Here is an 11,524-nt window from a genome sequence, read left to right as displayed (position 1 = left end):
CACCAAAACTAACCTAAGAATCAATGCAACCCCAAACAAAATTCAAGTAAGCTTTTTAAAAGAAACTGATAAGCGGATTTTTAAAGGTCATTCAGGAAGGCAAAGGGCCTTTTATTCTGAAAAAGAATAAAGCTGGAAGACTAAAGATACCTGATTTTAAGACCTACTACAAAGTTACAATCAAGACAGTGTATATTGGCACTGGGCTTCTCAGGTGGCACTAGTGGCTAAGAACCTGCCTGCCAATGCAGGAGAGGTAAGAGACACGAGTTCGATCCCTCGGTTGAGAAGATCCCCTGGAGGAGGAAATGACAACCCACTCCAGTATTCTTGCCTGGAGGAACCCCATGGACAGAGGAGCCTGGTGGGATACAGTCCATAGGGTCGCAGAGTTGGACACAACTGAAGCAACTAAGCACTGACATACAGGCCAATGGAATGTAGCAGAAAGTTTGGAAATAAACTCATACAGTCAGTTGACTTTTGACAAAAATCAATTTTTTGCAAAAACAATTTTTTCACAAAAGGTGTGCAGATAATTCAATAGAAACAAGATAATCTTTTCAAAAAATGGTAGAGGAACTAACTGATAACTACAGACGGAAAAGTCCCTGAACTTCACCTTGCATCATATATGAAAACTGACTCAAAATGTATTACAAAACTGAACAGAAATACTAAAACTATTTTATCTCTAGAAGCAAACAAAAGATAAAATCTTTATGATGTTGAGTTGGACAAAGATTTCTTAAACAGAACACCAAAAGTCAAAAACTACAGAAAAACAAAATAATAAAACGGACCTCATGAGGACTGAAAACTTTTGTTCTTTGAAAAACATGGTTAAGAAAACAAAACAGTAAGCAATAGACTGGGCACAAAATTTTGTGAAACACATACTTAAAAAGGCCTCATATCCAGACTACATAAGGACTATAAAAGGCTCTGGTGGAGATTTCACACACCCAGAATTCAATAATACGAAGTCAAATAACATCTCTTCTCTACCTTTCTAGAAAGTGCTAAAAGATTTAAATGGATGACTCATACAAAAAAAAAAAAATACGTGAATGGGCAAAAGCACAAGAAAAGATGCTGAACATCACTAACCATGAGGGAAATAAAAATTTAAACCACAATGAGATACCATTATCCACCCACTTAGAATGGCTAAATATTTTTAAAGACTGACAATACCAAGTGCTTGCAAAGATATGGAGCTATCAGAACTCTCTCATACTGCTGATGGGAATGTAAAACGGTATACTCATTTTGAAAAACCAAACAGCAATACTTCAGAAAGTAAAACATATATTTACTATACAATCCATCCATTCTAATTCTAGATAGCTGTCCAAGAAGAATGAACACATGCCCAAGAAAACTTATTCACAGCTATGGGTCAGCAATAGGGGATAAGAACAACATAAGGGATACCTGTGGTGATGAAACTGTTCTGTACTGTGACTGTATCAGTGTGACTACTTGGTTGTGATACTCTGCTTTAGTTTTGTAAAATGTTACCACTGCTATGTGAGATGATGGATGTTCAGTAAACTTATCATGATAATCATTTCATGGTGTATGTAAATCAAATCATTATGCTGTACACCCTAAACTTATTCAGTGTTGTATGTCAATTGTATCTCAATAAAACTGGAAGAAAAAAAAAAAAATGTTACCACTGAGGGAAAATGGGTAAACAGTATGCAGGATCTCTGGGTCATTTCATACCATTGCATGTGAATCTACAATTTCCTCATAATAAAAAGTTTAATTAAAAACATAACAAAACTCATTCACAGATGGAGCAGCATTACTTATAACAGCTCCAAAACAGAAGCAAATGGATCCTTCAACTGATGAATAGATAAACCAATGACAATGGATTACCATTTTCAGCAACTAAAGGGAACAAAATTATATATGCAACAACAAGGATGAATCTCAAAAACACTGTGCTAACTGAAATAAATAAAACACCAAAACTAAATACTATGTAATTCTATTTACATGAACAGTAGTTAAAAAAAAAACAAAACAGTAGGTCAGAAATTGCCAGGGGATGGGACTATGGGAAGCAGAGTACAAGGGACAGAAGGAAACCTTTTAGTGTGGAATTATATAGCTCCTTCTACAATTTGAATATGTCAGTTGTTACATGATCATGTACAATTATCAAAATTTACACTGTACACATAAAATTGGTGAAATCTGTGTTATTTAAATAATATTTTTAAACACAAAAAAGAGAAAAACATTAAGGCTTAGAAAATTAATACCTGTTAGCGTCTTTCCTGCATTCAAAGGAGGTGCAATGACTCTGAAAAGTTTCTGCATGAAAATTAATAGAACAATCAACATCATCTTTAAAAAAATATTTCAAAAAATTATTAAAATCTTATGCTATAATCGCCTTTCTCTGATTGAATTAGTCATTTGCTATTAAGATTAAATACAAAAACTTTTAATGTGGACATAAACTGTTTCAGTAGAATCACTAGGAAATAATCATTGTTGTCATATTCCTCACTGAAAGAAACCATTTAACAAATACCAGTTAGAAGAAAGTCTTTGTTGAGAACATTATTTCTAATATAAGCTATCCTCAGACTCCTAAAAGAGCTTTATTCTTTTAAAAATAGTAAGCAAATCAAAGGATTAGTAGCCCACCAAAACAATAAGATTACTGTAAGCTGAAAACATGTGAACAATCAGCAGCCACAGAAAAAGACATCGAAATGGAAGCAGAGCCTATGAAAATACAAGATTTTCTTGTATTTTCTTGTAGGCCAACTACGCTGGCCTTCCTGGGAGGGAGTTTACTGTTTTGGGAGAAGACAGGCCCTTAGCGCTGGGAAGTGGGGCAAATCCAACTATTCATTAGTATCCAAAAGCCCAATAAAGCTCTTCATATTTTCCAAGGAAAACTAAATCCCTCTCCCCTCACATCCCAAGTTTCATTAAACTGGTAGATAAGCCTCTCCCTCTGGCTGTATAGCGATTCACTCATTTCTGAGTTCTCCCAGTACAAGTGTGAAGAAACCTTGTCTTTTACTCTGTCAATCTGTTCACTGTCAGTTAATTCACAGTCTTCTCCCCACCATTCGGATTTCAGTTGGTAGAGGAAAAGTTTTCCCTCCCAACACAAGGCACTATTATGTTAGAAGCAGCCAAAACTAGAACTAAGGAAAGATTTCAGAGACTATGGTAATCATCTCAAGTATGATGACACTGTCTTTCATTCTAGAAAAACTAGAAAATTTCAAAAGGCAATACAGTTCCTTTTTTTTTTTTAAGTTTTAGTTCACATTAGAGTACAGTTGATTTACAGTGTTGTGTTGAGGGAGGAAAGGAACAGACTGAGCTGACTCCATCTTGAAAAAGAAGGAAGCTCCATCTTGCACTTTCAGTGAGCTTTGGACTTATGTGCCTGGTAGCCAAGGGGATAACATACCTACGGCCAAACTGGCCTCTTGGACTGATAAACACCAGATTCCAAACCAAGAATTCCCGTTGCCAAAAAGAATGTAATAATCCCCTATGTAGTCAATCACCTTTGTAATCTTTATGACACCCACTGGTGTAGGCTACAATGTATAACTAGCCAACCCTTCTGATTATGAATCATGGCTGTAACCTGATTGTATCTCCCCTTAACACTTTCCAGTCTAGGTTTAAGGAATGTGGGGATGTGGGCTTGAGCAGTACACTTAAGGTATATAAGGTTTTCACAAAAGTCGGTCGGGGTCCTTGGCTAAGAGGAGACTCTGCCTTGGGCCCACTGGTGTAATAAACGGCACTCCACTGTCTGCACTGTCCTTCTGAGTGAGCTTGCTTCCCGGAATGCATGGCTACAACAGTGTTAGTTTCAGGTGTACAGCAAAGTGCTTTAGTTATACATATACACGTATCTATTCTTTTCAGATTCTTTTAATTTGGACCTCTTTAAACTGAAGTAACTAAACTTTAAACACTAAATAGTGATTTCTTTACAGGCAGAGAATTATAAAAGGGCAATTACAGGATGCCTCTAACTTCCCACTGCTAAAATCTCCAAATAACTATTTAACAACAAACACCAAGCTCCTGCTGAAAGTCATTAAACTTGAAAACTACTCAACAAAAAACAAGGCAACCTCAACAGTAAAGTGTTCCATCTGAGATGCATAGCTATAAATACAAACCAGATTCTGAGCAATAAAAAATCCACACAAAACAGAAACTTCAAAAGCAGCAATAACAAAACCCCACAACCATTTTTATCACAACATACAATGCATCAAATCAGAATCTGTTTGCAGGGATTATTTTGAGAGAAACTAGAAACTGCATTAATTATTTCTAATTGTGGTTTAATAGTGTAATTGTGGTTTAAAAATGGAGAACATTTTTGCATGCACAGAGGTCATGGACCTCACTGAAGAGGCAGCTGAGAGGTGTTCAAATTTGAAACACAGACAATCAAAATCAAAACCAGTGCGGGAAGGCTGTGGCACTCTTCTGGAAAATGACCAAGAGAAAAGAAGTACACAAAACTTAAGGAGTTATGAACTAAAGGGATATTCACCTTCCAAGTGAAAAGAAAACTGAAATATCATGGAATGACTGCTGACTTAAATAATACTGTAAATGCTTTCAGATGTTTATTAAATATGCAAAAATGCTGACTGGATGCCTTCAGGAGACGCCTGATCTTCTGACCCAGGTAATGCAGTTACTGTAATAACACGGTGGGCTGGCAGGGCACTGCATGTGTGCTAAGTCCCTTCGGTCATGTCTGACTCTTTGAGACTCTATGGACCGTAGCCCACCAGGCTCCTCTGTCCATGGGATTCTTCAGGCAAGAATATTGGAGTACGTTGCCATTTCCTCTTCCAGGGGATCTTCCTGACATACCCACAATCTATAACCCTTAATTCTGTCTTCAAATTTAAAGGAACTAACATGATGGAGACAGGTTTGTTTCTTTTAAAAATAAACCCAAAAGATTTTTAGGTGCTCTTTTCTAATGGTAAGGATAATAAGAAATTCTAATGAATGCTAGAAAATCCTGAAATGGGAAAAGCAACAAATTAGCTATTAATAAATAATGACCTCTCACCATTTTCAGGAGTTTCCCCTAGCAGAATACAGCTACAAAACAGCATTACTCAATCGTACCATTACTCCATATAGAGTAATAGAGTATTACTCTACTATAGAATTGAATAATTATTCATTATTAATAAATAATAATTAAATAATTATTCCATAGTATAGAATAAATTTCTTATAACTTTTGGAAAAGCTACAATAATATGAAAATCTTTTAGAAAAAAAACGTAGAGTCTCACAGGCTTTTATCTATTGTTCCCTGGGATTTAAACACCTACTTATGCAGATAAAAAGAATGAAATGGCATATACGTATATGAAGGTGTAAAATTATAAAGACTATCTAAAGTCCTGAACAACAATGGGTGCAAGTCTAATAAACCTACAAGACAATTTAAAGTGACTGGATGAAAACAAACTATTCAAAGCAAATGGAGAGAAGCGAAAAAACATTAATAGACAATATTAAATATGTGTACAAATTAGGAAGAATCTTACCTCCATTGGACTAATAAATTCATTCATGCCTCTGTTGTAGACATAGATCATAGCATCATATAGTCGATTTTCCCAACACATGAGAACTATCTGTAAAAAGGAAATGTTGCTTGGTCCATACAATTTAGTAAGTCTCACCAATTATTTTCCTCAAAGCTTTAATTATGGGGAAGATTTTGAATTCTCTTTCCTAATTTTTCTTATTCCTTCTCTGAAAAAAAAATCTGAAATTAAAGTACTCAAACACAATGCCAGGGTAAGAGCTGTTGTAGGTTCGATGTTACTTTAAATAGTATAATAGCTACTTTTAAACATCCTCCAATATATGATTTTATTTCTTCTCTATCCTCCCCCTTTCCATATCCATTCTACCTTTGGTCACTAGTTCTACAAATATTTACCAAACATTTATATTCAGATCCTCTCCTTGGCATTGGGATAATACATAAGACAAATCCAGATCTAGTCTCTACCCTGACAGTGCTTCCATTCATCCTGGACACTCACCAAAAGAAGGGACACAAAATGGTAAGTGAATTATGACTTGGGGAAGATACTCAATTATGCAAATAGTTCATTTACAAATGTGTTAAGTCTATAAAGGAAACTGTCTTGGTCTGGAGTATTCAGAAGGTCATCCCTGAGGGAGCAATATTTAAGTTAGGACCTAACGGATACATGAAATTAAAAGACGCTTGCTTCTTGGAAGAAAAGCTATGACAAACCTAGGCAGCCTATTAAAAAGCAGAGACATTACTTTGTCGTCAAAGTTTCATATAGTCAAAGCTATGGTTTTTCTAGTAGTTACGTATGGATGTGAGAGCTGGACAATAAAAAAGGCTGAGTGCCAAAGAATTGATGCCTTCGAAATGTGGTCCTGGAGAAGACTTTTGAGAGTCCCTTGGACAGCAAGGAGATCAAACCAGTCAATCCTAAAGGAAACCAACCCTGAATATTCACTGGAAGGAGTGATGCTGAAGCTCCAATACTTTGGCCACCTGATGTGAAGAGCTAACTCAATGAAAAAGACCCCAATGCTGGGAAAGACTGAAGACTAGAGGAGAAGGGGCGACAGAGGATGAGACAGTTGGGTGGCATCACCAATTCAACAGACATAAGTATGAGCAAACTCTGGGAGATGGTAGAGCACAGAGAAGCCTGGAGTGCTGAAGTCCATGTGGTCGCAGAGTCAGACACGACTGAGTGACTGAACAAGAGATGCATGTATGTAAGCCAAAGGCAGAGGAGGAAACAAGGGGTTTTGCAGGCAGAAGGAGCAGAAAGGAGGAAAGGAGCTTGAAGTGGTTAAGGATGAAGAGAAATCAATTTGAGAAAACAGAAAGAGGAACAGAGATGACTTGAAGGATCAAGTTCAGTTGCTCAGTCGCGTTCAACTCTTTGCAACCCCATGGACTATAGCCTACCAGGCTCCTCTGTCTATGGAATTTTCCAGGCAACAACACTGGAGTGGGTTGTCATTTCCTCCTCCAGGGGATCTTCCTGACCCAGGAATTGAATCCATGTCTCCTGCATTGGCAGGTGGGTTTTTTTTTTTTTAACCACTGAGTCACCTGCGAAGCTCTGACTTGAAGTATGTAGTACATCACACTCTGTTCCTATGAGAGCTAAATTATAGTAGTGAGTGACAGGAGAAGACTGAAGTAGAAGAGCAGAGGTCAAAAAAGGGGAATGGTAAGGAACAGCCAAAGAGGTTCAGAGGGAAAATGGAAGTGAGGTGTCATGGGAGTTTTTCCAGACAAAGGCATGTTCTGGGTCCTCTTCTCCTCCTCTCAGCCAGTGTCAAGGTCATACATATCTTTATAGCTTCCCTAGCCTCCCCTCTGACCCACATATTCAACCACTGACTTGATATCGTCACCTAAATGTCTATGTCTAGTAGTATCTCAAAACTGCAAAATATACCTCCTGATTTTCTCTTCTACACTCAGATCTATCCCAGTCTTCTAATCTTCTTAAAGGAATTACTATCCACCTTGCTTCTCAAGCCAAAATATTAGGCAAGAGTCTTAAATTCTCTCCTTCCACACCTTCAGGTCTGATTCATCAGAAAATGAGTTCTACCTCCAAAATATACCCAAAGTCAAACCATCTCTCTTCACTTCACCACTACCATCTCTGGCCAGTATACCTCCTTTTGACTAGCTCTTAACCAATTTCCTTGCTTCTTCTCTACTTCTCTACTTCCCCATCTGTCATTCTGCTACCCATAAGCAAATCAGAGTAATCTCATTTAAAATCATTTGATGATTTCACATAACACTCAGAATAAAATAGAAAAATCTGTACCCTGCCCTGAAAGGGCTACCTCTCTTTTTCAATCAAGTTGTTTTTCCTTCATTTGTAACTTTAACACCGAAGGGCTTCCCCTGTGGCTCAATGATAAAGAATCTGACCACAATGCAGGAGATACAGGAGACTTGGGTTCAATTCCTGGGTCAGAAAGATCCCCTGAAGGAGGGCATGGCAACCCACTTCAGTATTCTTGCCTGGAGAATCCTATGGACAGAGGAGCCTGGTGGGCTACAGTCCATAGGGTCATAAAGAGTCAGACATGACTGAGTGACTAAGCATGTTAATACCCAAGGCATATCTTTTTTTTTTTTTTTTGCTTTTTTGCATCAGCTGTTGCTTTTACCTGTAACAATCTTCTCCTCCAAGATCTTTGCATTACTAATTCCTCTTGCCATTCAGATTCCAGAATCAATCAGACTCAATGCTATTTTCTCAAGAAAGTTTTCTATAACAATCTAAGATAGTCTCTCATTCTCTCTTTACCTGTTTGACTTTTAACAGAACACTTGTCTTGGATATTTTTGGTTTGTTTATTTGTTTGTCTTCTACTGTCAAACTTTTTTTTTTGCTAATGTTGGCCTTATGAGCCTTGTCCACTAGGTTCATGAAAGCACACTCAGAGGCTTTCACTCAATATAAATTCTTCTTGAATTAATGAATAAAAGCTGTTGAAGGAATTTGGGAAATACCATTTGATATAGTGGACATGGAGGTCATTACAGACTCTAGTGAAAGCAAAGTTGAAGAATTATTAAGATGTGAATGAAATGGAAGAAGCAATCTAAAAGATACTTTCAAAGTGTGGGAAAGAAAGGAGAGAAAGAGCGGGGGAAGGAAGGAATCTGGCTGCAAGGGGGAAATTAGATGTGGTGGTAAGGCAAGAGGAAGAAGGGGAAGGTTTGATACAGAGAGAAAGGAATCTGAGGGGGAGATTGTTTAAACTGCTTTTTTAACATGAAAAAGAGTAGATATATTAACCCAGTTTCAGAGAAAAGCTAAAAATGTTGAAAGGAGAAGAAATTAGAAATTTCTCTTGTATCAGTGACAGGTAAATAAAGCTAGAAAGATAACATGCTCTCAAATCAATGGACCTAATGTCAGATGTGAAGATTATGCCAACTTACCCACGTGACAGAAAGGCATATATAGAAGAGGAACTGGTTTTTGCAAACTCACAGGCATTCATACAGAGCTTCCAGAAAGAAAACAATAATCATTTTTCAAAAACTTCATTTCCATGTGATTTTGCACATTAAAAAAAAAAATAACCTATTGGTCCTTCTAACTTTGCAAGTCACTCATATTTTAGATCATAGGGCTCAGCCCCTTGGTATCTTTGTGCCTTTGCTCATAATTGGACTAATGTGAAACTAAAGAGTTAGTGAAGTGTCCTAGGTCAGATACATATTTGCTCCTCAATTAAGGACTTAAAACTTGTTCTGGAGACCTCAGATATACTAAAAGCATTTTATCAAACAGCAGGTTGGCTAATCAAGCTAAAATGTCCAAAAATTTGCTTCTTATACTATGCTTTGTATTTCAAAACAATGTATGAAAGTTATCAACTCTGGACATATAAACTAACTTTTCAAAAAAATGGCTTCATACTCTCTAAAGTAAAAATATTCTATTATTCATGTGAAAGTACTTATAGTTGAAATTCATTTGCAGGATGAAAACTGTAGTAGTGAACAAACTGATGAAGGAGGATAAGCCAATAATCATTTACTGAGCAACTACCAAATATAAACTCTATGCTAAGAGGTCTGGGGGCTGTCAAAGAAACCAAAGGCTTGCAGGATTTTCTAATCTAGCTCTCAATAAAGAACACTTCAAAGAAATATACTGACAAATACAAGTTTATGAGACCTCTTATTACCAAAAAGTGCTCAAAAATAATTGGGGTTGATAGAGTGAGGCCCAATAAAATCAGATAAATATAATCAATAAAGGAATGATGTCTATTCCATAATTTAGTAGACTGCCTATAAACTCACCTGCTGAATATCTAGGCTGGTGATATCCATATGCACAATGAGGGCTTCCACATTTTCCATTAACTTTTTATCTTGGAAATGAACAATCAAGTCTTTCATCACCTGGGGTGTGATCCCCACCAATTTATCACTTAAAATATATGGTTCAAGGCACTCCAGAAACACTCCTTTGGCCACTGAATTCTCACTTAATTTGTCATACACCTGGCTAAATAAAAGATCCCTGTAACAGAATGGGGAAAAATACTTTTAGGAACATTCCAACCATCCATGAAATTCAGTCTACTAAGTATATCTCATCTTTCTCCTATTTCAACTTCCAAGTTTACTAAAAATAGTAACAATATTTGCATAGAGCTTTATGTTTAGAAAAATCTCATAATATATATACTATCCTAATTAATTTGCCCAATACTTTTTACAGATAAAAAGTGTTGAGTAAGTTAAATAATTTGCTGGAAGTCAGTTAGCTAACAAGGGGATGGAGTCAGAATTTGAATCAGTCTTCAGGCCTAAACTCTGTGCTGAATCCCTTATGACACACTGCTTCTTAAAGACAATACCAATATGAGAGCAGGTAGTACAGAGACTATGATGAAACAGAAAAAAATTAGATGGACTATTCACAATTTATCCTTTCCTCTTTCCTGGTATCTAAATCTTCCCATCTGATCTGCATGGCCAATTTGCTTCTTTATCTAGTTCTTGCCCCTTGCTTCCCCAAAGGGTTCAGGTAGTGATAATTGAGAGAAAGGAAAAAGAAAATGTTCAATATTTTAAAAACATGGCTGAAAACTTTTATTGCAGAAATTTAAAAAAAATGTAATTAATCAAATGCTGCCACACTCAATAGTTGTTTTATTTATTTCGATTTCTTCTGCAAAGAATAACTTTACTTCTTTTAAAGATTTCTTTTATGTGGACCATTTTTAAAGTCTTTATTGAATTTATTACAATATTGCTTCTATTTTTATTTTTATTTATTATTGGATTTTTGACCAAGAGGCATCTTGGTCAAAGAGATGCGATCTCAGCTCCCTGATCAGGAACTGAACATGCATCCCCTGCACTGGAATGTGAAGTCTTAACCACTGAACCACCAGGGAAATCCCCAGAAATAATTTTAGAGTTATATTCATCATTGATATAATCTGAATTTTGTTTTATGCAATTATATGATAAGCATTATTCTAAGTTTCTGCTGCTGCTAAGTCGCTTCAGTCGTGTCCGACTCTGTGTGACCCCATGGACTGCAGCCTACCAGGCTTCTCCGTCCCTGGGATTCTCCAGGCAAGAACACTGGAGTGGGTTGCCATTTCCTTCTCCAATGCATGAAAGTGGAAAGTGAAAGTGAAGTTGCTCAGTTGTGTCCGACTCTTAGCAACCCCAAGGACTGCAGCCCACCAGGCTCCTCCATCCATGGGATTTTCCAGGCAACAGTACTGGAGTGGGATGCCATTGCCTTCTCCCTCTAAGCTTCTAGTCACTCTTTAAAATTATCATTTTGTCTAACTTATGTGTCAATATGCCAAAACATCAGAATTTATTTAGCTATTCCTGTAGGATAACACTTATTTCTACTATTTCACTATTATGAGTAAGTGAACAACTCCTTACGTA

At 36.8% G+C, this 11,524-nt stretch overlaps 1 protein-coding gene across 12 annotated transcripts in view; it reads right to left on the bottom strand.

Moving 5' to 3' along the window:
- VPS8 (VPS8 subunit of CORVET complex) overlaps positions 1–11,524 on the bottom strand; it is a 302,600-nt gene that overhangs the window by 199,872 nt on the left and 91,204 nt on the right. For all 12 annotated transcript variants that reach the window (XM_086397371.1, XM_086397382.1, XM_086397390.1 and 9 more), the window contains 3 exons: positions 9,905–10,127; positions 5,595–5,684; positions 2,283–2,334 (listed from right to left, as the gene is read on the bottom strand). In XM_086397371.1, coding sequence (XP_086253497.1) covers positions 2,283–2,334; positions 5,595–5,684; positions 9,905–10,127 — 365 coding nt within the window. The remainder of the gene's footprint in view (positions 1–2,282; positions 2,335–5,594; positions 5,685–9,904; positions 10,128–11,524) is intronic.

This window comes from Bos grunniens, chromosome 1, assembly GCF_055505025.1.
Source record: "Bos grunniens cultivar Pamir isolate PY7600 chromosome 1, Bosgru_T2T1.0, whole genome shotgun sequence".
Lineage (NCBI taxonomy): Eukaryota > Metazoa > Chordata > Mammalia > Artiodactyla > Bovidae > Bos > Bos grunniens.
The sequence above is the reverse complement of the archived record's forward strand: the minus strand, read 5'-3'. Positions and strand labels throughout refer to the sequence as shown.